The 26,178-nt window shown below is 39.1% G+C and overlaps 1 protein-coding gene across 2 annotated transcripts in view; it reads right to left on the reverse strand.

Moving 5' to 3' along the window:
- USP46 (ubiquitin specific peptidase 46) overlaps positions 1–25,387 on the reverse strand; it is a 60,135-nt gene extending 34,748 nt beyond the window's left edge. For both annotated transcript variants that reach the window (XM_051967493.1, XM_051967492.1), the window contains exons 1-2: positions 25,292–25,387; positions 817–897 (exon numbers count right to left, since the gene is read on the reverse strand). In XM_051967493.1, coding sequence (XP_051823453.1) covers positions 817–897; positions 25,292–25,327 — 117 coding nt within the window. In that variant the 5' untranslated portion in view covers positions 25,328–25,387. The remainder of the gene's footprint in view (positions 1–816; positions 898–25,291) is intronic.
- Between the last annotated feature and the right edge of the window lie 791 nt (positions 25,388–26,178).

Here is a 26,178-nt window from a genome sequence, read left to right on the forward strand (position 1 = left end):
GGGAAACTGTAGGGGAGATGGCTTATATTACTTGATCACTTGGCTATAGCCAGCTGGTCAGGAAACCAGAGCCTGGTGGATCTTGTTATGTACAAGGTTTTGTTCTGGGGCAGTTCAAAGAGGATATTACTACAACAGAAATGAAATGGGACCAGGAGTTTGCATAGAATATCTAGTCTAGCTTACCCCACCAAAAGCTGGGATACTTTCTACGTTCATTCCATTTAGGTTAGGAAATTACAGATCAAATGTCACTTTCTCCATAAAGTCTGACCTAATTATCCCCACATCTCCCCAGAGCGGGAAATGGTACTTGTTTCCTTGTATTTTGCATAATAATTTGGTAGTATTGCTTTATAGGATTATCTTTTTCTATCAGGTTTTATATTTATTCCTCTCTGTGTCCTTACCCTCAGTAATCTTACAATCTAGAAAAAGAAATATGTTTTATTTAATCTTTCTTTCTCTTATACTTCATATAAAATATAGTATTTAATAAATATTTGTGAAATTCTTATTATAAAAAGAATTCGGTATTAACCTAAGATTTTATCCATATGATTTGGGAACCTTTGTAAGTGGGGGGGATTCTATAAGTACCACTCCAGAAACATTAACCCAGATACAGTAGCTAATGCCTATTTTAAGGCATCTAAAATGGTCTTAAATTAATGGATTGAAGTTGTCCTTCTTATACCTCCAACTTGCCACTTTCTAATCACTACAATGGAATTACTGCAACTCAACCAATGAAAACAAAACTGTAGACTCTACGTGGAAGACTAGACCAGAACATTTAACAAGAACAATACTTACGTTGACCAATCCAAAGTAGTGTTCATTGATTGGAAACTGCTCTGGACCAATGTCTTTTTCCAGAGCAGAGGCATTGGTGCCCTGGAGAAAGAAAAACGATATGTTCAGTTTAATGGAAAATAGACAAGATGAAAAAGCAAAACCTGAAAAAGCTCCCAAAAGAAACATTTTCTTTGGTCAGAGATGTACAGTCTAGTGTGTAGAAAAATGAATTCCAAGTAGTGGGACTTGGCCAGCCTATAAGGTACAGAAATAATGGGCAAACATGGTATTATCTCCATATCATTATTTCTCATGCTGGATAATAAGGGATCAAAAATGGGAAGGAACAAAAATTAAGAGTATCCCTCACATCCAGCTGCTCTTCCTCAGTCTTGGTAATTTGTGTCTCTTTTCCTCCAACCTTTTGTTCCCTTTCCCCATTATGTCCTAAAAGAATTCTAGGAAAGAGGAGGCATGAAACAATTAAATGGGGAAATCAAGAGTACAAAATTCCTTTGGAATAAAATGCTGGATTTACATGGGAGTGAAAGTCCATCAGCTAGAATAGCATATAAGTTACACCATCAATTTCAAATTTTTATCAAAAGAGAGTAAGAAAGAAAAAGAGGAAGAAGGGAAGGAGGCAAGGAGGGAAGGAAGGAAGGAAAAAGGGAAGAAAGGAAGGAAGGAAGGAAGGAAGGAAGGAAAGAAAGAAAAGGGAGGGAGAATAGGAGGAAAGGAAGGAAGAAGGAAGAAAGGAAGGACGGAAAGAAGGAAAGAAAGAAGGCAAAGAGGGGAGGAAAAATGGACAGAAGGGGAAAAAAAGAAGGAAGAAAAGGAGGAAGAAAGGGAAGGAAGGAAAGAAAGAAAAGGGAGGGAGAATAGGAGGAAAGGAAAGGAAGAAGGAAGAAAGGAAGGAAGAGAGGGAGGAACAAAGAAAGACACACTTTGAAAAAACAGAAGTTATAAAAGCTTTTTTAAAAGGGCAAGTTTCATTTACCTCATTTGATCCTCACAACAATCTCAGGGAGCTAAGACTATTATTAACCCCATTTTATGACTGAGCAAACTGAAGCAGAGTTGAGTTGCCCAGGATCACACTGCTAATAAATTTCTGAGGCTGGAATTGAGCTCAGATACTCCTGAGTCTTGTTCCTATGCTCTACACAGCGTGCAATCGAGCTGAATCAAACAGAGTAATATTTGTAAAAGCACTTAGCATGGTTCCTGGCACATGGCAGGAACTTAATAAATGTTTCTTCCCTTCCCTTCCCCCAGGCAGAATCTAGTCATTCCCAATGACAACTACTCGATGAGCCAAGTAAAACAGTCTACACTTTTACACAATAAACAATTATTTCTCTTCCCTGACCTTGGTAAAGCTTCGTCAACAATGAATCTATTACAACAAGGAAAAGTGAAGCAAAGTTTATGCAACAATGTAAAATGAACAAGGTCAGAAAAAATGGAATTCAAATCAAATAAATGACCAAGTTCTCTTTGTCACAGACCAGTGGCAAGGAGAGCCTCAGGAACTCATGCAAGAATATCTCTCCCTTGAGAGCCTATTCTCTGGACAGCCAGCCTGCCTGCCTGCCTTCTTATTTGAGCACATATATTAAAAGGCTTAATTCTTTTAACCCTCCAGAGATCTATGATATTGATATTATTAAGGTAAGAATTCAACCTTTTAAAGAAATGTTTCTAAAAGAAAATAAACATAATAGGATGGAACTTCACACAGATCTGCAAGGGGACATAGAATAAAAACCTTTTTTTTTTTTTTAATTAGTTGGTCATTAATGTATTTGTTTCTACTTTATTGAAAGTTAAAGTTCTCTGAGAGACTGTACTCATTTTGTAAGCATCTGTTTTGGTTATTGGTTAAGTTTACAATAAAAAATTTGTTTAATCTGATTTTAGCTTGTATCATGCTGCATACAATTAGCACCTCCTGCCAACAGAGTGAAATCACTTCTGAAGAACTGACTGGATGGGGTGAAAATAGCCACAACTGCCAGTGGGGACCTCAAAAAGCTGAAATGCAGAAACAATGTGCTGTAAAGCAAGTATCTACTTGAAGGGATGGAATTTTTCACCCTCCTCTCAATTGCCTTTTCCTCCTCATTGAATTTCTATATTTTATCTGCTGTTTCAATAATCCAGTTTCTTTTGCTGTCATTTAGGAACAAAGCACTGTACAATACTGCTTAAATCTATTTTGTCTCTAGTGATAAAGGAACCTATAATTAACAGTTGCTCTTCTTAAGACTGTAAAAGACATCAAACGAAATTCACATCCCCTACAATATTCTCAACTTTTTTGTGTCTTGGACATCTGGCAGTATGGTACAAGCTAGAGACCCCTTTTCTGAATGTTTTTAAATATATATAAAATAAAGGATTACAAAAGGAAACCAATTATGCTTAAATAATTTTTTAATCATATGCATGATGTATAATTATCTATGTCAAATTACATAACATCTCAGGGAGGGAAGAAGGGAAGGAGGGAGAGAATTTGGAACACAAAAAAATTTTTTAAAGGAAGGTTGAGGGACAGATAAGTGACACAGTGGATAGAGCAACAGCCTTCAAGTCAAGAATATCTGAGTTCAAATACGGCCTCAGACATTTACTAGTTGTGTGACACTGGGCAAGTCATTTGACCCTGATTGCCTCAAAAATAAAAGTTAGGAATTATTTTTACAAGTAATTGGAAGAAAAATATAATTCATAGTTAAAAAAAAAAACAATCAAGATTAAAAATCCCTGCCTTAAGTGATCAAAACAAGTGTTCACTCCCCATCACTTCAATCTTGTAATTCCATTTCAGTTTGATGCAATGAATAGGCCTTGAGCTTCAAGTACTACTTCTAGCTATGTCACCTTCACAAACTACTTAGCATCCCAAACAACATTCCAAGTCTCTTAATTTCTGATGATTTGCTCTGTTCAGCATCAGTATTGACATGAAATCATAGGTCAAAAAATAAAAATAAAAATTTCAAATAAAAAAACCCCACCTATTTACCAAGTCCCTACTATGCTGTAGGCCCTCCAAGGTTTTATAAATGCAAAGATCATCCCTATCCATCTCTGCTTTTGAATCCTAGCTTCCTTCTGAGCTTAGCTACTACACTTTCATTTATTAATTACCCTTTCCTTCCAGAAATTATTTTGAATTTGCTTTTTATAAAGTTTATAATTGCTTCTCTGCATCTATGTTATACTCCTTTGGTAGAAAGGAAATTCCTTGAGGTCAGGGACTATGTGATGTTTTTTTCCTTGATGTCTCCAGGACCGTACATAGAATAGAGATTGAATAAGTGCTGGTTAAATTATTGGCCAGGTATGGGTTCCACTTTGTGATTCCGAATGTTTTTGCAAGATACACATCTAATATAAAATCATAATGCTTGGAGCTCACAAAATGTTTCTCCGTAAGACAGAAATGTTCCTAACCCCAGAAATGTAAACAAAGAAAAAATAAAAACAAACTACACACACACACAAATTTATCTTCTTATGATCAGTTTTATCTCTCTTGTTTTATCACCTAAGAAACATGTAGTTGAAAATTTCTGGTCTTAATAGAAAAAAAAAAAAAAAGCTATGTAAGGTTCTTACTGAAAAGAGTGATCCTGGGTCCAAAGCCCAAGAGTCTAATGTAGTGAAGTAACATTCATAGACAAGAAGCAGGCCAATAAAATGAATTAAATGGACCATACTTCTCATCCTTCAGTTTCTGTTTGTTTTCTTTTAGAACAGTTAAGTAGTCATCACGTCAGTGACACACCAGTAAAACTTCCTGACTCCAAGCCCCAAATTCTCTCTACTGCACTCCCTCGCTGTGCCTTTGGGGAGGCAATAACACTGGGTCCAAGAATACACAGTTTAGCGGGGGCCTCCTGAACAGGGCTATGACATCAGGGACGTGCTGACAAGACATGCAAGTCAACTGGACTGAAGTGAGGAAGGGCTATGCAAAGTAGACCCACTTTCTCCTCCAGAGCCATCTGGGTCCGGTGGCCAGATCTAGATTAAACTCTAGTGGCAGAGCTACAAACTGCAAAGGTCTTCAATGGATCTCCTGCACATCATCCCATCTCTCCCCACTCCAATCCATCCTCCTCAAAGCCACCAGTGATTTTCCGAAAACACAAATCTAGTCCATCAAGCCCTACTCAAGCCCCAGTGGCCTCCAACTCCCTCGAGGATCTACAAATACATCAAGGAACTGGAAACGGAGCAGATGTCCATCAGTTAGGCATATGAATGTTATGGTTCGATGAATGTTATGGAATATTATTGTTCTATAAAAAATGACCAGCAGGATGATTTCAGAGAGGATTGGAGAGACTTACATGAACTGATGCTGAGTGAAATGAGCAGAACCAGGAGATCATTGTACACGGCAACAAGACTTTGTGATGATCAATTCTGACGGACGTGGCTCTTTTCAACAATGAGATGATTCAGGACAGTTCCAATAGACTTGGGATGGAGAGAGTCATCCACATCCAGAGAGAGAACTATGGGCACTGAATGTGGATCACAACATAGTATTTTCACCTTTTTTTGTTGTTATTTACTTGCTTTTTTCTCATTTTTTCTCCTTTTGATCTGATTTTTCTTGTGCAGCATGATAATTGTGTAATTATGTATAAAAGAATTGTACATATTTAACATATATTGGATTACATGCAGTCTAGGGGCAGGGGTGAGAGAAAGGAGGGAGGAAAATTTGGAACACAAAGTTTTGCAAGGGTAAATGTTGAAAACGATCTGTATTTTGAAAATAAAAAGCCATAATCAATTTTTTTTTAAATTTAAAAAGCATTTAAATTCTTCAGATCTTGGCCCCTTCTCTTTCTTTATTCCTCTCCTACATAACTGCTATTCCTCACACAAACACTACATTGCCTATCCATGTGACCTGCACACTAGCTGCCCCCATATCTGGAACATCCTCTTCCTCCTTACCTCTCTCTCTTGAAGTGCTTGGCTCCCTTCAACCTACTCAAATGCCACCTTTTGCAGAAGGTTCTTTCCCAGTATCCTCAGAAGCTGAAATCTTCCTCTCTAAACAAGTCTTCCACATATTCTATGTGTACTTTGCATATGCTTTTAAAAAATAGATATATACACACATATATTGTATTTAACATATTTAACATGTAGAGGTAGTCCTACCTTCCATCTAGGGGAAGGGAGTGGGGGGAAGGAGGGGAAAAGTTGGAAAAGAAGGTTTTGCAAGGATCAATGTTGAAAAATTTGAAGAATTAATTCAACAGAACAAGAACTGGATTTATTCTGCTTAGTTTTAGAGAGAGCAACCAATAGTAATGGACAGAAGATGCAGAGAGGCAGATTTAGGCTTGTTTATAAGAATAACATCTTAATAGTTAAGAGTTATTCACAAGTAGAAAGAGCTGCCACAGGAGACAGTAGGTTTCCTTCTTCCTGGATGTCTTCAAACAATGGTTGGATGACCCATTTGTTGGAGCAATGCAGGTTTCAAAATCCCACGGAGAGATTGATTACTCAACACACTATGCCTTTGTGAAGAGAGAAGTGGGAGCCAGAGCTTGGGAAGAGTCCCTCTTTTTCCTTCCTGCTTCAAAAAAAGACCTAAGTGACTTCAAACCCTCTGGGAGGAAAACCAGAGACAAAGAGAACAGAGTTGGAAAAAACAGACATGTTGGAGGGCCAGCTGTCTCCCCAAAGCCCGTTCTACTTTCCTACGGGCTCTTCCCCTAATAGAGTCAGCAACCACTTGTATCTTTTCTCAAAGCAGAAAAAAGAAAGAGTCCTCTGCCCAATTCTCCTGCCAATTCGACGCCTGGTGCAGGCATTTGGTGCTGAGTAATCTCTGTGTCCATAAATGCAGTCTTACCTCCACAGCAGCTCACAAAACCCAGGTTACCTTCCTGATTTCCTTTAAACAGGAAACAAAGCTTCCAACTCCAGCTGAATGTAAACAACCTATTTGGACATATCCAACCTACGGAGACAACACATACCGTACATGGAAAATGTCTGTCAGGAGATTCTGGTTTTACACACATGGAGACCATCAGGCAGCCTCAAGTCTCCTCCAGTTCTTGAAATGGCATGAAACTGAGTAGCTGAGCTTGGCAGCCTACCAGCTAAGGAAGGCACTACCCTAGGGGAACAGGAAATGCTGCTCCCTGACAAGAGCTTTGGGAACACAATTTGCTTCATGGCAATGCTGGCAAAGTCAATTAGACAAGAAGGACGGACTCATAAATGAATGAATGAATGAATACAAAAAAGAGCATTTGTTAAGTGTTTACTATGTGCCAGGAACTGTGCTGAGTTGTTTTTTTTTTTTCTTTCTTGTGAACTTTCCTGTTGTTGTTTAGTTGTACCCGGCTCTTCATGACCCCATTTTGAGGTTTTCTTGGCAAAGGTACTAGGGAGTTTGCCATTTCCTCGTCTGGTTCATTTTACAGATGAGGTAACTGAGGCAAACAGGGTTAAGTGACAGGATCCCATAGCTAGTACGTTTTTGATGCTGGATTTGGACCGATGAAGATGAGTTTTCCTGATTGCAGGGCCAGTACATTACCCACTGTACCACCTAGCTGCTTCATTCTACAGGGTACTGGATACCCAAATGCAAAAAAGAGAAATAAAGAAAAATAAGATACATGGAGGGGACAGAGATCAGGAAATGGGTAAGGGAAAAGAAGGGGACACATCAAAGGAGGTGCTTGAACTGAGGAAGAATTGTAAGAAGCAGCAAGAGAGTAAATTCTACCCATTATAGACAAGAGTACAAAGAGATGAGAGACGGAGTATTTGTTTGGAACAAACAGGCCAATATGATTGCATTGCACAGTGTGTCGAGTAGAATAATGAGTATAGAAAACTGAACAGACAAAAAGGGAGCAGGCTGTGAAGAGCTTTAAATGCCAAATAAAGGAGTTTATGTTTGATTCCAGATATAATAGGAAACCATTGGACTTTCTTGTTAGGGAGGGGTGAGGTGGACATGGTCAGACCTGTCTGTGTGTTATGAAAATCGCTTTGGCAGTCATGTGGAGGATGTTCTGGAGTGAGAAACTTGAGCTAGGGAGAGCAAAGAAAAAGCCACCAAAATAATCCAGGTAAGAGGCAGGTCCTAACTAGGGTCATGGCTACATAAGCAGAGAGGAAAAGATGAAACTGAGGGAACCTTGTAGAGACAGAGGAGACAAGATGTGAATAATGACTACCAGATTTATAGAGTAAGGATAAGGAGACAAAGATAACAAGAAGATTTTGAAAATAGCTGCCTGGGAAGAGGGGATACTACCCTCAACAGTAAAAGGGAATTTCAACAGACAGATCAATTTGGAAGGAAAGACCTTCCTTTGGAAGGAAGAGCAGAGTTCTGCTCTGGACATATTAAGCTTGAGATGATTATGGAATATCCGGTTTGGAATGTCCAAAAACCAATGGGATTGAAGCTCAGAAGAGAGAAGCGATCTGTATATATACATACGGAGCTGGGGGGCGGTGGGGAGGGAAGAAAGACGGAAGGGAGGGAAGATGGAAGGGGAAGAGAGAGGGAGGAAAGGAAAGGGCGAGAGAAAGACGGATAGACAGAGAAGAGACAGAAAGAGAGAAGACAGAGAAAAGAAATAGAAAAAGGGAGAAGAAAGAGAAAGAGAGGGGGGGAGAAGGGAAGGGAGGGAGACAGACAGAAAGAGGGAAAGAGTGAATGATGTCATGGGGCAACTGATTTGAATATTGGTAGAAGAATAAGAGGTGTGGGGGAGAGAGGTAGTGATATATGTGTAGTAGCAGGACAAGAAGAGGATCAGAGAACAGTGGGTCTGGAGCCAACCAAATAGGATGAAGGCTCACTCACCACTCAGGAGAGCTGGGTGGTAGAATTTCCTAGGGTAAAAGTGGGAAGCCTTGATCAGTAGATGGACCTATGACATCATGGGTACTTTCATCTTAAGGAGTGCAGAAGAGGAAACATTAATGAAGGAGATGGAAAAGGGGTTAAAGAAATAAAAAAGGAAAGTGTGATGTTTCTGAAGCCACAGAAAGAGCAATTATCTAAAAGGAGGATGATCACTATGAATGTCAAAAGAAATGTCATGAAGAAAAAGTACTGGTAATTCGTAGTTCGCTGATGTCTTTCAAGAGAATATTTTCTATACAGGGTGGAAATTGGAAATTTCAGTGAATTAAAGAGAGGATTTGTGATAAGTAAATGGAGACAGTGATTGATGGGATATCACGGAAAATTATAATAAAATTTAGTAAGGGAACTGCCACTTTTTGTAACCCCAGCACTTAGCATAAAACCTGAATTATAATAAGCATTTAATATATGTTTACTGTCATAATGATTTTAAAAAGAAAATATATGAAATATTCATATATATGAAAATATGTATGAAAGAAAATTACTCAAAATAATGCAAAGTGAAAAAAGCAGAGCCGGAGTATCAGAATACATATTGGCTATAATTATATTTTTGTTTTAGGCTAGATTTATGATTTTATGAAATCATATAGAGAATTCCCAATGAAGAAACTTACTGATTACAAACAATATTTGCTCTGAAATTTTTTTGAGAGTAACTTGCCCAAGATCACCCAGTTATAATTATGTAGATATAGATATTTTAATACAGAAATTTAACGTGAACAAAATTTTATGTCCACAAATGTGGACAGTGTGGTCAGAGATAACAAAATGGAGCAGAGAAAAAAGTATTAACTGTTAAATTATTATAGATATTATACAGATTTGTTGAAGCTTAATTTGTTACATATTAGGTTTCATTGACTTTCCATTATGTAAAAGTTAATCTCACACACAAAAAAAAAACTTGTAATTGTATAAAAGTTAGTTTCACACACACACAAAAAAATTACTTTATAAAAAATAAGGCATTTACCTCCTTTTATCCTACTTGTTTGAAACTCTTGATTCAGGCATTTTCTGAGGAAAGAGAACCCAAAGTAGTTTATATATTTGAATAAAAATAAATTTCAAGGAAAAAAACCACACTACAAATAGATCTGTCTAAAACGCCAGAAAATCTATGTGTTGTTTCCATTTTCAGAAAAATAGAGACAAAGGGTCAACTAGTTTAGGACCAATGTATCCCAAGAGTTATTAAGGGATATGTGGAATTCTATCATTTTTTTTCCTATTTAAAAAAAGTTTTCTCTTGTGTATACCCTTTGATCCAGCAGTGTCTCTACTGGGTCTGTATCCTAAAGAGATTATAAAAGAGGGAAAAGTTCCCACGTGTGCAAAAATGTTTGTGACAACCATTGTTATAGAGGCAAAAAATTGGAAATTAAGTGGACGCCCCTAAGTTGGGGAAGAAATGATGAAGAGAGTGATTTCAGAAAAACCTGGGAAGTCTTATATGAACTGAGAGAAGTGAGCAGAATCAAGAGAACATTATACACAGTAACAAGATTATGTGATGATCAACTGCAATGGACAATGAGGTGATTCAAAGCAATTCAATAGTCTTATGGGGAAAATATCATTCACATCCAGAGAGAGAACTATGGACACTGAATGGGGATCAGAGCATAATATATATTTTATATTTTAAATAACTTTTTATTGACAGAACCCATGCCAGGGTAATTTTTTACAACATTATCCCTTGCACTCACTTCTGTTCTGACTTTTCCCCTCCCTTCCTCCACCCCCTTCCCCCAGATGGCAAGAGTCCTTTACATGTTAAATAGGTTACAGTATATCCTAGATACAATATATGTGTGCAGAACCGAACAGTTTCCTGTTGCACAGGGAGAATTGGATTCAGAAGGTAGAAATAACCCGGGAATAAAAACAAAAATGCAAGCAGTTTATATTTATTTCCCAGTGTTCTTTCTTTGGGTGTAGCTGCTTTTGTCCATCCTTGATCAATTGAAACTGAATTTACAGAGCACAATATTTTCAACTTTTGTTGTTATTTGCTTGTTTTTTCCCCTTTTGATCTTTTTTTTTTTTTTTTTGCTCAGCATGACAAATATAGAAATATGTTTAGAAGAATTGAATAGATTTAACCTATTTTTAACCTATTATAACCTATTGCTGTTTTGGAGAGGAGAAAGGGAAGAAGAGAGAAAAACTTGGAACACAAGGTAATTGCAAAGGTGAATGTTGAAACCTATCTTTGCATGTATTTGGAAAAAGAAAATACCATTACAAATGTTTTCTCTTCCTTCTACCTCTCCTCTAGGAAAGGAAGAAGAAAACAACAACCTTGTAACAAATATGCATAATCAAACAAAACAAATTCCCTCCTTGGTCTTTATTACTTTTCAAAAGACATTAAGGAATGAAAAGAATGGCTGTGAGGGAAGAACAGATTCAACTACCTAACCACAGCCTAGGACAAGGCAACTAGGACTGGATCCAGCACTAAAAATCCTGTTCCAGGCAGTATTTTCCTTTCACCACATATCCCACACACATATATCCCAGCCTAGCTTCTCTAGCCCCTCTCACTTATCCTAAGTGCATAAAATCTTTGCATATAACATAAAAACTAACTGAAGAACTGGAGTCATCTAGGGTAAACCCAAGTCTAAACCAATTTGGAATGGTCTTCTAAACTGAGAGTTTGAGTGATTCCAAAGTGATAAATTTGGGGCTGGTGTACAAAAAGCTGAACAAATGATAAAGACACTACTCCTAGATATATTCAGTTGGTTGCTGGCTCTATTTGTTGAAATATGTAAGCTCAAGACCCAGAATAATGTTCGCTTGTCACAAACCATCCACCACACTGAATAACACATCCAGACGTCACTCTTATTCTAAATAACTATAGAGAGAAAACAATGTATGGGGTACAAATTTCCATAGGATATTAGTCACTTTGAAAGAAATAGAACCCAAAAGGTTATAAGCAATGTCTGTTGAGTCATATTTCACGTTTGTATAGCTCTTCGTGATCTCATTTGGGGTTTTTGTGGCAAAGGTACTAAAGTAGTTTGCCATTCCCTTCTCCAGCTCATTTTACAGGTGAGGAAACTGAGACACATAGGTTTAAGTGACTTGCCCAGGGTTGCACAGCTAGTAAATGTCTGAGGCTGGATTTGAATCAGGAAACTCAGGTTTTCTTGGCTACAGGACTGGAACTTGTAGGCAATACAAGGAAAAGAATGTCAATATTGTTCACTTTAATCTGATTAAGAGACTAGATCCAGGAAAATATTAAAATGAAATCCTGTACCAAAATGATTTGATTATGGAATTATCCTCAAGAAAAAGATCTGATTGGGAGAATTATTAATTTCTGTATTTAATCTTACTCTTCAATACTTATGAAGAAAGCATGTCAGAACACAGGAATGTATCTATATCATTTACAATGATATAAACCAAAGGCTACACTTGAAATGTTACTAATTTCTGGCAACAGCACCAGGTTTAACAGAGGAAAATTAAAACAACAACATGTAGGATACTAAGTGTTTTTAACACTATGTTCTATGATATTTTTGTTTCTAACTATACTTATCTGATAATAGTTATCACTGAAGACTGGAAATAAACAGGATAAAAGGTGAGGGAACTGGGCTTTATTACTACTTTGATGTAGCTTTTAAAAAGAAAAAAAAAACTTTTGAAAGGCACTTTTTAAAATAGCCTGTCATTGTGTGAGATCTTGGCCACTGGCTCCCCAAGTGCCTCAAATCACCCTTAGATTTATCATCTAAGTCACAGGTAGGGTGGAATCGCCCATATAGATTCCATATAAATCTTCTTATCTCTCTTTTTAATTTATCTTCACATTATGCTTGTAATACAAGTAGAGATATGTATTATTTATCAGGGCTTCTTAAACTTTTTCCATTCTTGACTCCTTTTCTCCTGAGAGATGTTTACGTGGCTCCAGGCATATAAAATAAGTACACAAATCAACTGTTTACTGAAAATAAATCATAATTTCATGACTCCCACATTAAGTTATGTGACCCCATATGGGGACTGACCCAGTTTAAGAACTTGAGACGAAAAACCTGAAACCCAGAGATTGTAAGTGATTTGTTTAAATGCCAATGAGCGGTAAAACCCAAACCGGAGGCTTAAGTCCCAGCCCATCACTCTTTGCCCTGTACCATACTCCTTCCAAGCTGTCACCCAGAACGGATGTATGTAAATGCAAGCCAGTGGCACTTTGGCCTTCTACCCTATTTTCAAAACTTAATGATTTGTGAATAAAAAAAAAAAAAAAAAAATAACCAGCAAGTCACTGATCTGACTTCTTGTAAACAGTCTCTACTTCATGCACCTGAGTTACAAAATCTCCAGCCAAAGAAAGATGGCCGCGGGATATGAGAAAATAACCCGAGGTGTAGCTGAAACACAGAGAAAATACAACTAAAATACGCCTAGGGGCTTTGGTCAGCAAACCTAAAGTTAAGAGACTAAGCTCACAAAAAGGCATTCCTTGCAGGCACAGGTGAAAACAATCATTAGAAACAGCAATTAACTTTAAAAAAAATGTATTTCCACTTGGCCATTATCAAGTACATTCTATTTGTTATTTAGTAATAACCTTCCGATCCTCAGTCAGATTTTGCTGATTTCCTTCAAAGCAGAATTAATTATGTTTATTTTACTCGTGGAAACTGAAAAATATAAAATTGCGTAGGCATTGATCACAGGAAACAGGATAATGGAGCAAATCCTGAACTTTCCTTGGTCCCTTAAATTACAAAATTTATTGGCTATCCTTTGCCTAATCGGCTCATACTCCAACCTAACTCATTCCTACAGGGATTGTATCTGAATTATTTTGGGGAATGAAGGCTCACAGATGGAGAGCAGGAAGGAATCCTAGCATTTCCCTGCAAAACCCAGACCTTTTGAGATAAGTACATTAGGATTCTAGAGATGAACCAACAGGCTGGGTTTAAATGGCAGGAGTTGAACCAGCTCCTCGAAGTCCAAAGTCAGCCTTTTTTCTACAGCATCATGCTGCCTTTCTTTGGATCAGGGATTCCATAAATAGCATATCATTGGAGAGATTTTTTTTTTATCTTAACTAAACCAAGTCTTAATTAACTAACCCAATTACTCTTGCTCCAAACCCCCTCCACCCCAAAATGGAAGAATAGGAGTGAAAGTTTTTCTCTTTCTGCTCTAACCCCCTCCTCTTCCCCAATTATTTCTCTATTTTCCTTTAGGTAAACAACTAAACATTTTAATGCAATTGAGCTTATCTGACTTATTAACTTCTCCAGCTAGGATCACTTAAACAACTGTACCAAATGCTGATTTTTGAACCAAGCAAATGACTAAATGTTTTAGGCTATAGACCTGACTCCACCCCTGCCTCGGTCTACCCCCTGTATCTGAGCCACGTATATAATATGTCATTGAGAATTCACATTGTGGTTTCTCCAAATGGCCGGAGCTCTGGGTATGAATGGCTGACTAGAGAATTCACATTGTTTGCCGGATTCTTGGAGAAGATAGTCTCATTCAGCCCTGGGACCAAGCCATGGATCTGTTTGGTCCCAGTAAATCTCTCCCTTTTAAATAATTTTTTAAACACTCTCTAATTTCTATCTTGCCTCAGTTTCTCCAGCATTACCTCTTGAAGGGTTATTAGAACTTTTTTGCCAAATACAACACATTTCAGTCTGAATTTAGAGACTGATTTTCCTTTACTCTTCCAATTATACTTTTTAAATCCTCTCTTCCTTTAGAATACATTTCTATACTAGCAGGCAAACTCATTAAAGATCCTTACAAACCCAATATCCCCTTATCAAATTAGTTTTCAAACCACTATCTTCCAAATTTTAATTCTGCCTTCAAAAACTGAAACCACAAAACTCAGTCATTCATTTTTAAGACCCTAACTGTCCATCCATTAATTCTGGAGGAGGACAGTGAAAAATGTTTCTTAATAGCTTTTGATACTTTGAATAATTAATCTTCACAAGTAACTGGGGTAATTAGATGTAGACACAGTCATCTTTCTATTCCCCCTGGCCAAGGAGGACTAAGCTCTTGACTGATGTTTTAAAACCTTCCACTATCATAGGTTTATAGATGTATATGTGGAAGAGACCTTAGAAGCCCTCAAGTTCAACCCCTTCATTTACAATAGAAAGATCTTCATTTGTAAAATGTGATATTTTCAAGTTCTTTTTGTTGTTGTGCAATCATTCTCATCACATCCAATTAATTCTTCATGACCCCATTTGGAGTTTTCTTGACAAAGATTACTGGAGTGGTTTGTCATTTCCTTCTCCAGATCATTTTACAGCTAAGGAAACTGAGGCTAAAAGATTATATGACTTGCCTGGGGTTGAACACCTAGAAAGTGTCTGAAGCTACATTTGAACTCAGGTCTTAGTGAATTTAGGCCCAGGGCTCTATCCACTACATCACCTGTGGATTTTATTTCATACATTTAAACATTTTAAAACATTTTTCTGAGAAAAGGTCCACCCAGGTTGCCAAAAGTTCCATGACACACACAAAGATAAAAACAAAACAAGCAAGCAAAAAGCCTGATCTGGCTCAACTTTCTCATTCTAAAAAAAAAAAAAAATAAAATGAGGCCTGAGGATGTAAAGCGACTCATTTAAAGAATAATCATCACCGATATCTTTTCCACCTTTTTTTTCTGACTGCTTAAAAGAGCACAGCTGCATTTTTGGGAAGAAGGTAAAAAAGATAAAAAAGAGATAGCACAAAATCCATTGTGGCTTATTATGCTTTATTATTCCATTCTCATTAGGAAACCTGACGTTCACCCTAGAAGAAGTGAGCCTCGGAAAGTGCTTTGAGTCAGGAGCAAAATTCATTGCCAACATTGTTTCCATGATGGAACCTGGTGAGAAGTTGGTTCCACCTGGCCTGGCTGCAGTTTTTAGGGAACAGGTTAGAACAGGGTTTGCTTCTACCTAATCCCCTAATCACTCCTCACCCAGCTAAACTCTGAGGGGATTATTTAAACCACAGCTTCATATCTGCAAATTTTGTTTCCTACTTTGCCAGTCTAGTTAAAGTGAAATGTAAGTATGTGTTCTTGCAGCAATGTCATTGTTTTGGAGATACTTCTCAGACTCAAGCTTTTCTTCCTGAAAAGCACAATGGAATGATCCAACACAAATTACATAAACCATGAGCTGTCCTTTCAGCCAATATGAGGTCATCTAAAGAGCCAATTATTCAATTTATGGATTGTTCTCTAGAAGGTCCCTTGCTGCCTCCTAGAATTCATCTTTTATCCATTAGAAGGAAAGTAAAATTGAAATGGAGAAGTTAAAATCAGTAGAATATTTATAGGTATGGCAAAGTTTTATTGAATGAAGAGACAAAATTGAGAGCCAATATTAAGTTTCAAAATTTTAGAATTACCCTTGGATTTAACTCATTCATTTTAAGAAAATTATTCTGAATTTAACAAATATTTCAAAGAGAAAATGTTTCAAATATACAAGAGCCTTTTCTGATCCAAAAACTGCTAAAGCAACCCCTTCATATACATATAAATATGTGGGTATGAATATGTATGTATGCATATGTATATATGTGCATATGGCTAGATTGAAAGAAAGAACAAATAAATAGTCTCCCTAGATAGAATGTAAGCTCTTTGAAAGCAGGAGTTATTGCATTTTCACTTGGTATCCCTTTTACTTAATGTCTAGCATATATTTATAATTATATGAAAAAAAGTTCTATATCACCACTTATTAGACACATGCAACTTAAATAACTCTCACCTCACACCTATCAGATTGGCTGACAGAAAATGAAAATAATAATGGTGGAGGGGATGTGGAAAAGCTGGGACATCAATACAACAGTGGTAGAATTGTGAACTGATCCAATCATTCTGGAGAACAATTTGAAATTATGCCCAAAGGGCTAAAAAAAAATTGTGCATACTTTTTGATCCAGCAATCCTACTACCAGATCTGTATCCCAAAGGGATTTTTTTTTAAAGGAAAAAGAATCAATTTGTACAAAAATATTATAGCAGCCCTTTTTATAGTTGCTAAGAATTGTTAATTGAGGAGATGCCCATTAATTAGGAATGGCTAAACGAGTTGTGGTACATGAATGTAATTAGATTGTATTCTTGTGCCATAAGAAATGATGAGCAGCTTGTGCAGCATGATAAATGTGGAAATATGTTTAGAAGAATTGGACATATTTAACACAATGGATTATTTGCTGTCTAGGGGAAAAGGGAAGGGAGGGAGAAAAATTTGGAACAAGTTTTTGCACGGGTGAATGTTGAAAACTATCTTTGCATGTATTTTTTAAAATAAAAAGATATTTCTTTAAATCATCCTGATGAGCAGGAGGATTTCAGAAAAATCTTAAAAGTTACATGAAGTGATACAAAGTGAAGTGAGCAGAACCAGGAGAACACTGTAAATATAAAAGCCAACACCGCAAGATGAACGACTGTGAATGGCTTTGCTGTTCTAAGCCATACAATGCTCCAAGAAGATTCATGATGAAAAATGTGATGCATACTCAGAGAAAGAACTAGTAGGGTCTGAATACAGACTGAAGCATACTATTTTTCACTTTCTTTTACTTTGTTCAAGGCTTTTTTCCCTACAAAATGACTAATATGGAAATGTTGTACATGATTACACATGTAAAACCTATATCAGACTGCTTGCTGTTTCAGGGAGGAGAGGAAGAGAAATAGAATTTGAAAATCAAAACTTTTTTATATGAAATTGTGGTAAAAATGAAATATTTTTTAAAAATTAAAAAGGCAATTTACCCAAAATAAGCACAAAAAAGGAAATCTAAAAGATTAGAGAAGAAAGCTATTAATATCATCACTAGGCCTATACCCCCAAGATAAAAGAAAGCAGAAATGGACCTGTAAGTGCAAAAATAATTATAATGGCTGTTTTTGCAGTGTCAAAGAACTTAAGAAATACCTACCAGCTGGGAAATGGTTCAACAAATTATGATATATGAATATAATGGATTACTATTATGATAAAAGAAATGACATGAGTTTCAAAGAAACTTAGGAAGATTTATATGAATGATAGCAGAGTGAAACAGACAAAACAAGAATAATTTATCCTATAAAAATAAACAATCTTGAAAGACTTTTTTAAAAAGTCTAGCATTTAGGAGGACTTGGTAATAATTGCTGATTTTTGCTCCAGTCCTCAGTTGCCATCTAACCCTTGAACTTCTCTCACAGGCTGAGACCTCCTCCTGGGGGAACCTCCTTGGACCTAACTGGCCCCCTGCTCCCCCTGATGAATTCCTCACACAAGCTTTATTTGGGGATGAGGCCTAGGCTATCCAACCTTCAATCCCTTCTTCTAGTCTGCTTCCAACTTCCCATAATTTCAGTCCTTTCCTTGCCTTTATTATTTTCTATTTATCTTGGATGTAACTTGCTTTGTCCGTTTCCCATTAGACTTTAAGTTCCTTGAGAGGAAGGACTGTCTGTTTAGCTTCATTTTGTATCCCCAGCACTTAACACAGTGCCTGGAATATAGTAGCTATTTAATAAATGTTTTATCGATTGCTTGACACCATCTTCTATGCTGGTACCTTCTCTCTTGCCTTTCAGCTTTTCAGTTTCCTGTTGTATGGCATCCTTCCCCATTAGGACATAAGTTCCTTGCATCTTGAGTGTTTTCCACAGTGCTTAAAACCTAGAGAGTGCTTAATTAATACTCCACTAAATAGATTCAAGAAGTATATAGTTATCTTGAACTATTATAGATTCATATAATTACAAAAAAAATTACATTTTCTCAAAAATGGAAAAACTTAAGACACCATCGAGTCAGACTCAAACATGACTGAGAATCCACACTAAAACAATATCACTGGCAATCAATGCCTCAAAAATCCTCGGTGAGGAAGGGCAGGATATCCAGTATTTCTCCAAGGATAATCATTCCAGTTGGGAGACAATTATAATTGTGAGGAAGGTTTTCCCAAGGTGACATCTAAATCTACCCCATAACAACATCAACCTGCTTCCTGGGACCAAACACCCGTTGAATAAGCTAGTAACTGTTGCAACTCAATGTAGCTAGAATACAAATTTCCAAGAAAACACAATATTCTGAAACATATAATGTGGGCTAAAAAAAAAAAAAAGTGCACACAAGATACCTATCACATATGCGTGTTCAGGCAGAAACTGAAAAGTCTTATTACACCAATCTCAACTGAAGAGAAAATTTCTTAGGTGTAAGTAAAACTATTATCGAACTTCATTTTCTATAAAGATAGCAAAGAGCTTTGGAGTGAGTAAATACGAATCTAGAAGCCATCTACTTCTCATAAGTTGTTAAAAAGATATTTTCCTCTAATGTTCATTTTAACTGAATACAAATTACTTTCCAAAATGAACAATACTGAGCTAAATTGAGATCTGATTTTGAATAATAATAACTTTCATTTAAAGACTAGCAAGAAATAACTAACTTCTGTCCTGTGATTTATAACCTTTCTGTGATACCAGCTTGTACTTTTTCTCACCCAATCATCACTCCTTCATCCCATCCCCTTAGCTACCACAAGACAGTCATGACCTCTTCCTTGGGACTCTTACCTTTTACTCAATTCCATATGTGTACGTACACACACACACACACACACACACACACACACACACGAAAGTGTTTCCTTTACATCCAATCAAAAAAGTATTTACTAAAAAACTATTATGTGCAAAGCACTGGGAAGAATTACATTATTCTTGAGAATTGCAGAAAGAAGTCTTAACAGCTAGGGAACACCTTCAACGACTCAGAATTGGAAGGAACTTCAGTGGTCACCTTAAACTTTTAAGAGATCATCCAAAATCACTGCCTTTAATTAGGCTAAAAGGTGATTCCAGCTTGGATTCACTATGAAATTCAGAATGAATCATTTGAAACTTGAGCTAAATTAGAAGCCAAAAATCAATGCTGGAATTGTAGGAAGCATTCTGATCTCAGAGTTACTTGTCAACTGAGATTGTGATTTAAAAAAAAATTTTTAATAGTATTTTATTTTTCCAAATACACGTAAAGATACATACATTTCTGCAAGACTTTGTGTTCCAAAATTTTCTCCCTCCCTCCCTCCCTTATGTCTCCCTTTCCCAAGACAGTAAGTAATCTGACATTAAATACGTGCAATTAGATGGTATTTTAGATAGACTCAGATATATCTTTGCTATTCATCTGAATAGGTCAGGTCTTGCATATAGATAAATATCTAGATATCTACATTTATATAAACACATGTATGTATGTGTATATGTATGTGTATATATCCCTGATCCAAAGAGAGGCAGCATGGTGCATATGCAATTAAGAATTGCTGTGCCCTTTTTCCATACTCTACCAATGTTTCACTTTACCACCATTATAGGCTTGAATATTGCAAAACTACAATAATAAAATGTGAACTGCTAATCAGAAGGACAAATTAGGAAGAGAATATACAGTGAGGTCACTGAGGGATCTTGGGAAAGGCATTTTGGTTTTTATGAGCAAACCCTTAATAAACCTCTTGTGTAGTATGGAAATGTCCATGATGACCAGTGCTAGGATAACTTGGGCCAGTCATTGGATTTTGCTTCTATTTCTAAAAAATGGACATGATAGTAAATATAAAGTAGTTAGAAAGTTTTGTAAAGATAATGTCATATAAAATAAAGGACTTACAAAACTTTTTTTAAAAATACTGATTGATTAGGAGAAAGGCAAGAGTGAAAAGATGAATAGTCTAAGTCATAGAACATTAAAAATAAACAGAAATTATTTTCAAGTATATGCAATCAAATGTCACAGAAATCTACATGAATAGTTTTATTGTGGATTATTTTTAATTAAGTACAGTTCACATTCAATATTATGACAATGGTACAGTTAGCCAACTTCCAAATATAAGAGATTGAATATAGCTTAATAGTTATATCATGAGGGGGGAAAAACTGATCTAATTCCCTTTCATTATGCTATTTTATTTGACTTGCATCTATCTTACAAGAGTCTCCCTTTAACACAATTTCCATTCTCATATTTTAGATCTGAACTTCTGTCATCTCCCATTCATTTTGCCCACTTTCAGGTTTCAGTTTCTCACATCAGTAAACTAAGCAGGTGAAACCCCATATGCTGATTTTCAAGACTTAGAGCTGATTCTCCCAAAATAACTGAACACAGTTATCTACTAGGCTCCGTTTCTAATTATTTCAAGAATACCATGGAAAACTAGCAACTAATTATAACTACTTCCTAAATTAAATTACTTCTTAACTACTTAAAATTAAATTTGCTACTTTTTAAATTAATTTTTCCCCCCAACTATGACTTCAGCAAAATCGTTTATTTGTCCAAGTGGATGAAAAAATGTCCAAAGAAGTCCCCTAGATTTAGGGATTTTTCAAAAATTCATTCATTTTAGCTGGTCGCTATCTGGATATTCAAAATGGCATTCTAAGGCAATAATGTCCACTTTAAAAAAAATAACATATTTTAATGATTACTAACATTTTTAATATTTAGAAAGAAGCAGTTAAAAATTTTAGCTTAGGAAGGGATCTTAAGAATCACCTAATCCAATACTCTCACTTTACATATGAAGAAAATAAGATCTAGAGACATGAAGGAATTTGCCAAGTTTGTACAATTGGCAAAGCCAAGCTGAATCAAGGATTCTTGCTTCTCAATCCAATGCCATCCCCTTCATCATGCAAAACATAATGATCTATAATGATTTACAGAAGGAAAGCACTCAACAAATATTTACTGACCAGGTAGTAAATACATATCTTTTTATAAAGCCTTTGCCTAACTGTGTCTGATCATTTAGCAAACAGAAATCTATATTAAGTACTTCCTTAGCTTTACATGGTAAGAAGCTGAGCCCCATAAAGAAGTATAGTAATTTGCCCTAGATCATAAGCTAAGCCAGCTGTATAGAGAAAAGGCCTGGGTTTTACTAAGACTACATCCTAACTAGATTTTATCACTATAATTAAATCTCATCTAAATACAAAAGCCATAAATTCAGAATGCATCATATATTTTTCAAAGAAAGAAGTATCACATCATGATAAATATTGGCTATAGAAAGGGACCACTAATTAATAATCATGGCGATTAGACACATTTCAACTAATTTGTGTCTTAAAGTCACATTTTGAAATGTCATTTAACTTCCCCAGCAAAAGCTACTTCTGAAAAGTCCTCAGATTCTCATTTTTCACCTGTCAATATTTTAAATCTCAATTCATCCATTTCTGGGAAACTGACTACGCTGAAGATTCAGTGAAGCCTTCTTTAACCAACCATGGACATTTCAACATACTTTGGTAACTAATGCATTCTGAAAATCTCAACACACCAGCCAAGCAAGCTTTATTACCTTTGAACAAGACACTGTGGCCAGGATGACATTCCTTAAGCAAGTTTATCAAGAAGTGCTATGGCAAGAGTTCAAATGGAGGAGAAAAAAAATTAATATAAATAAGATCTAGCCTTAGCCTCCCAACAGACTGAAAAAAAAACCTCTGGGTTTTTCTCTTTAATGTATATTGAGATTGTGTAGGATAGAAAAGGAAAAATGTTTACTTCTCAATAAAGTGAATAATACTGGATGCTATTTTCTTGTGTCTACTCATTGCCATTTTAATCAGGAAAACAAATCTTCTTAATAAAGGTCTTAATTTTGTTAAATCTTAAATTAAAAAATGAAATCCTTTTATTACATCTTTCCTTAATAGAATTCAGTCTTTTCAGAACGTGCCCAATCCAACCTGTCTAAAAATGTCACCTCCAAGTCAATCAATTTTCTCTGCTATTTGTTACAGAGACTGAAACTGGACCTGAACAAACACCTTGGCAAGGAATAAGATCTGGATTAATAAAAACAGATTCGGGAATACAAATCGAGGGAGGAGGAGACTCGTAAAAGACCTACCTGAAAACAATTCATCATCAAATGCAAGCCCTAAAGTGAAGTCCACTGAGCATTTACGTCTGATCAGATGAAAAAAGCAGCATCCCAGTCAGAAGTAAGCTCATCTCACTCAACATTCTCCTCTGGCTCAGTCAGATAGGGAGGGGCTGAAATTACTTATGTGTTTTAAAAGGGGGAGTGGTCACGATTTTCCACTCCACCTCCCTGTGTATGTTATTATTTTGTTTGATTAGCATCTATTTTGCAAAGTACCAGACACCGAAGATGGTTTACTTTGGTAACTTTTGCCATTAAGCCTGAGGTAACAGTCCAATTTCCATTTAACACCAGGAGGAAAGGGAAGCCATTGAGTAGCTTGACCACCATAGGAAAAATGAGCAGTGAGGAGTTTCCAACTCATCATTTACGGTTCTCTATTTAACTGAGAGAAGACCATTAAATCTGATTCTTCCTTAGCTTCCTTTGTGAGAATTTAGGGAGACTGTACTGCACACTCCACAGGCCCACGATGTGTAACCCCCAACGATTCATTCATTGGCCAATCCAGACGGACGTGCTACATGGAATAGCAAGAAACAGGTTCTCGCTGGTCAGAGATGCCCATGGCTTCCCCCTATCTATACTAGGAATAAAGGCGGAGGAGGATCAGGGAGATCCTAAACCATCACCACCAATTTTTGGTCAGTTTCCTCCTCCGCTTTCTTGCTTGGCCATCCGGCCTTTGATGCCCAGTGGAGAACAGCTCTGCAGCAAAAGGAACAGAGCACACTCCAAGAGAGACCACAAGAACCTTGCACGGCGTCCCATGAAAAAAGCCAATTTCCCTTTCATTCCCATGACCACCCCTGCCTGGGAGGCTGTGGCCAAGCCAGGCTGAAAAGTATCCACTCTGAGCCATTAAAAATGAAAAGTCGGATTAGGGAAAAATAACAGTTTTGCTTTATCTAGCAGGTAACAGTTTTCTTTCCCACTCCGGCACGAATGCACACACAGGCACAAGACCAGGGGGAAGGAAGATGAAAATTAAGAAGGTGTCTGTAGTCTCACCCCAATTCTAATTCTCTCCGAGCCAGTAAGCATTGCTGCTTTCTCTTTAGTGAAGCCCTGGGGTGCAGGCTGTAAGCGGTGTCAGTGACCGCTAAGGGTGCCCTGTTCCATCCTGGGCGTAAAGCAGGGCTCCCCAAAGCTCTCCTTTGCCATATGGTAGTCTGGCATCTCAGGTGTGAAATAGAGGATTAAACTGGGGGGAGGGGGAGCAGGCGGGCCTGATCACCTTACCCAGGGGCTTCCAACTCAAGTCTCACTTTTCATGTGGCTATTCTCATCCAAGCCTTCTCACATTCCACCTTCGAAGCCCGTTCTACCAGTTCCCAGAGAGCTTCAAAATAAGGCGATTAATAAATGAGAGAGGAAAAGAATCGGAACAAGGGTTCCCAGAAGTAGTCTAGACACCCCGGGACGGCTGAATGGATGCTGATAGGAACCGGAGGGTAAACAAACATGGCACACCCAGAAGAGGTTCCCAACGCCGGAGGGAAACGGCATCCAGCAGGTTGGGGAGGACAGCCTTGCTCCACGAGCAAGCTGGCATCCCCTGGGGCACAGATGCAGAGCAGGGGCGTCGGGGCCAACAACGTGCCCACGGGGTGTCCAGTGGGGTGGGTTCGGCTCGGGGAAACGGCCGGGGAAGAACCTGCGGAGAGTATGGAGCACAGGGGAGGAGGAGCCCGAGTCAAAGTAACTGTTAAAGCCCCACCTTAGGGCAAATAATAACTCCACTAGCTTGGCGACATCCCCCCCACCCCCGCCCCCGATCTGCTAAAAAGTGCCAGAAAAGGACCCCAGCTGAACCGTATTACGCAGTCCACTCCATCAGCCAGGACCAGAGGGCCTCCGAGTGCCATTGATCTCCCGAGAACAATATGCCCCCGTTTCACGGATGGGCAAAACTGAGGCTGGCTGGTGGAGAAGTGCTTTCAGGGCGCAGAGGCAGGAGTCCAAAGGAGAGGTCGGCAGCGTACTTTGAGTTTCAATGACAGCAGATCGTTCCCAATGGCTAAAGCCCAGTGCATTTCCAAAGCAGCTCCGCGACGCAGTCCCCGAGCCCGGGGGTGGGGGTGGGGGCGGACGGGGGAGGGCCGGGAGTCCAGAAGCGCATTCTCCCACGGCGGGGGGTCACGGAGCTGGGGTTTCCCCCCGACGCCGGCCCGAGGTTGGGCCCCACCCCCAGCCCCCTCCGCCGGGAGCCGGCCGGGTGGAGGCTCGGCGCGGGAGGGGGCGGCGGCGGCAGCGTGGCGGGAGCCTGCGGGAGCGGCCGCCGAGCGGGCAGGGAAGCCGGTCCCCCGGCCGCTCCCAGAGCCCCGCCAGCGCCCGGGGCACTGAATGCAGCCCCGCGTCCTCCCGGCCTCCGGACCTCCCCACCCCATCCCCACCCTGCACCTAGCCCCGGCCCCGGGGCCGGGGGCTCGGGCTGGCCTTTCTTTCATTGCTTTTGCTCCTCTTTCCTTCAGAGCCACCTCCAGGCCGGCTGGTACTCACCATATTACAGATGGAGGCGATGTTTCGGACAGTCATTAGTCTAAAGGTTGCAGTGATCCCGCACCGCCATCTTTATAAGGTGAAAACAGAAATGCCCATGGTCTAGAGCTCGCGGGGAGGGACGGGCGGGGGGAGGCGGATGGGGGTCCGGGTTTCGGTTTGGTTTGGTTCTGGGCTGGAGGGGGTGGGGGAGGAGGAAGGGAAGGCGGGCGGGGAGGGGGGGAGTGGGGAGTGGCGGGAGTGAGCAGCGGCAGCTGCGGGAGGAGCTGGAGGAGGAGGTGGAGGAGGAGGAAGAAGAGGAGGAGGTGGGGAGAAGCTAGATCAGCCTCCCAGGCCAGCCCACTTCCCAGCGCAGCGTGCTGCAGGGGAGCCCCCGAAGAGTCGGCGCTGGCTCCTCCGCCCGCTTCCCCACCCACAGCCTCCTCTCCTCCCGCTGCGGGCGCCGGCGAAGGCGCGCCCCTCGCTTCTCGCCCTCTCCCCCCGCCGCTGCTTGGCCGCCGCCGGCCCTCCACGCCCCCTAACCCCAGCCCTGCCTCGCCGCCGGGCTTTCTGCTCCTCCGTTTGGGGGCTGAGCCGCCAAGGAGCCTGGAAGGCTACGGCCTCTCCTTCCGGACTCTGCAAACTGCCGGCCTTCGGGAGCGGCCGCGGCGGAGTCCTGCCACCCTCCTCCTCCTCCTCCCGCGCCGCCTCCTTCGCGGGCTGCTGGTTGCTATTCTCTCCATTTCAGCTCATAGCCTGGCGATCAACTTTGACAAGCGCCGCCGGGGAGGAAGGGGCAGCGGCAGTAATTGGCATAGGCTGGCACCAACCCGGCCTAGCAGGCTGAGGGGAAAGCTGCCCACCCTTCAGCCAATCGGGTGCCCGGCCAGGGAGGGAATCCTCTGTTG

Source organism: Antechinus flavipes, chromosome 6 (assembly GCF_016432865.1).
Source record: "Antechinus flavipes isolate AdamAnt ecotype Samford, QLD, Australia chromosome 6, AdamAnt_v2, whole genome shotgun sequence".
NCBI lineage: Eukaryota > Metazoa > Chordata > Mammalia > Dasyuromorphia > Dasyuridae > Antechinus > Antechinus flavipes.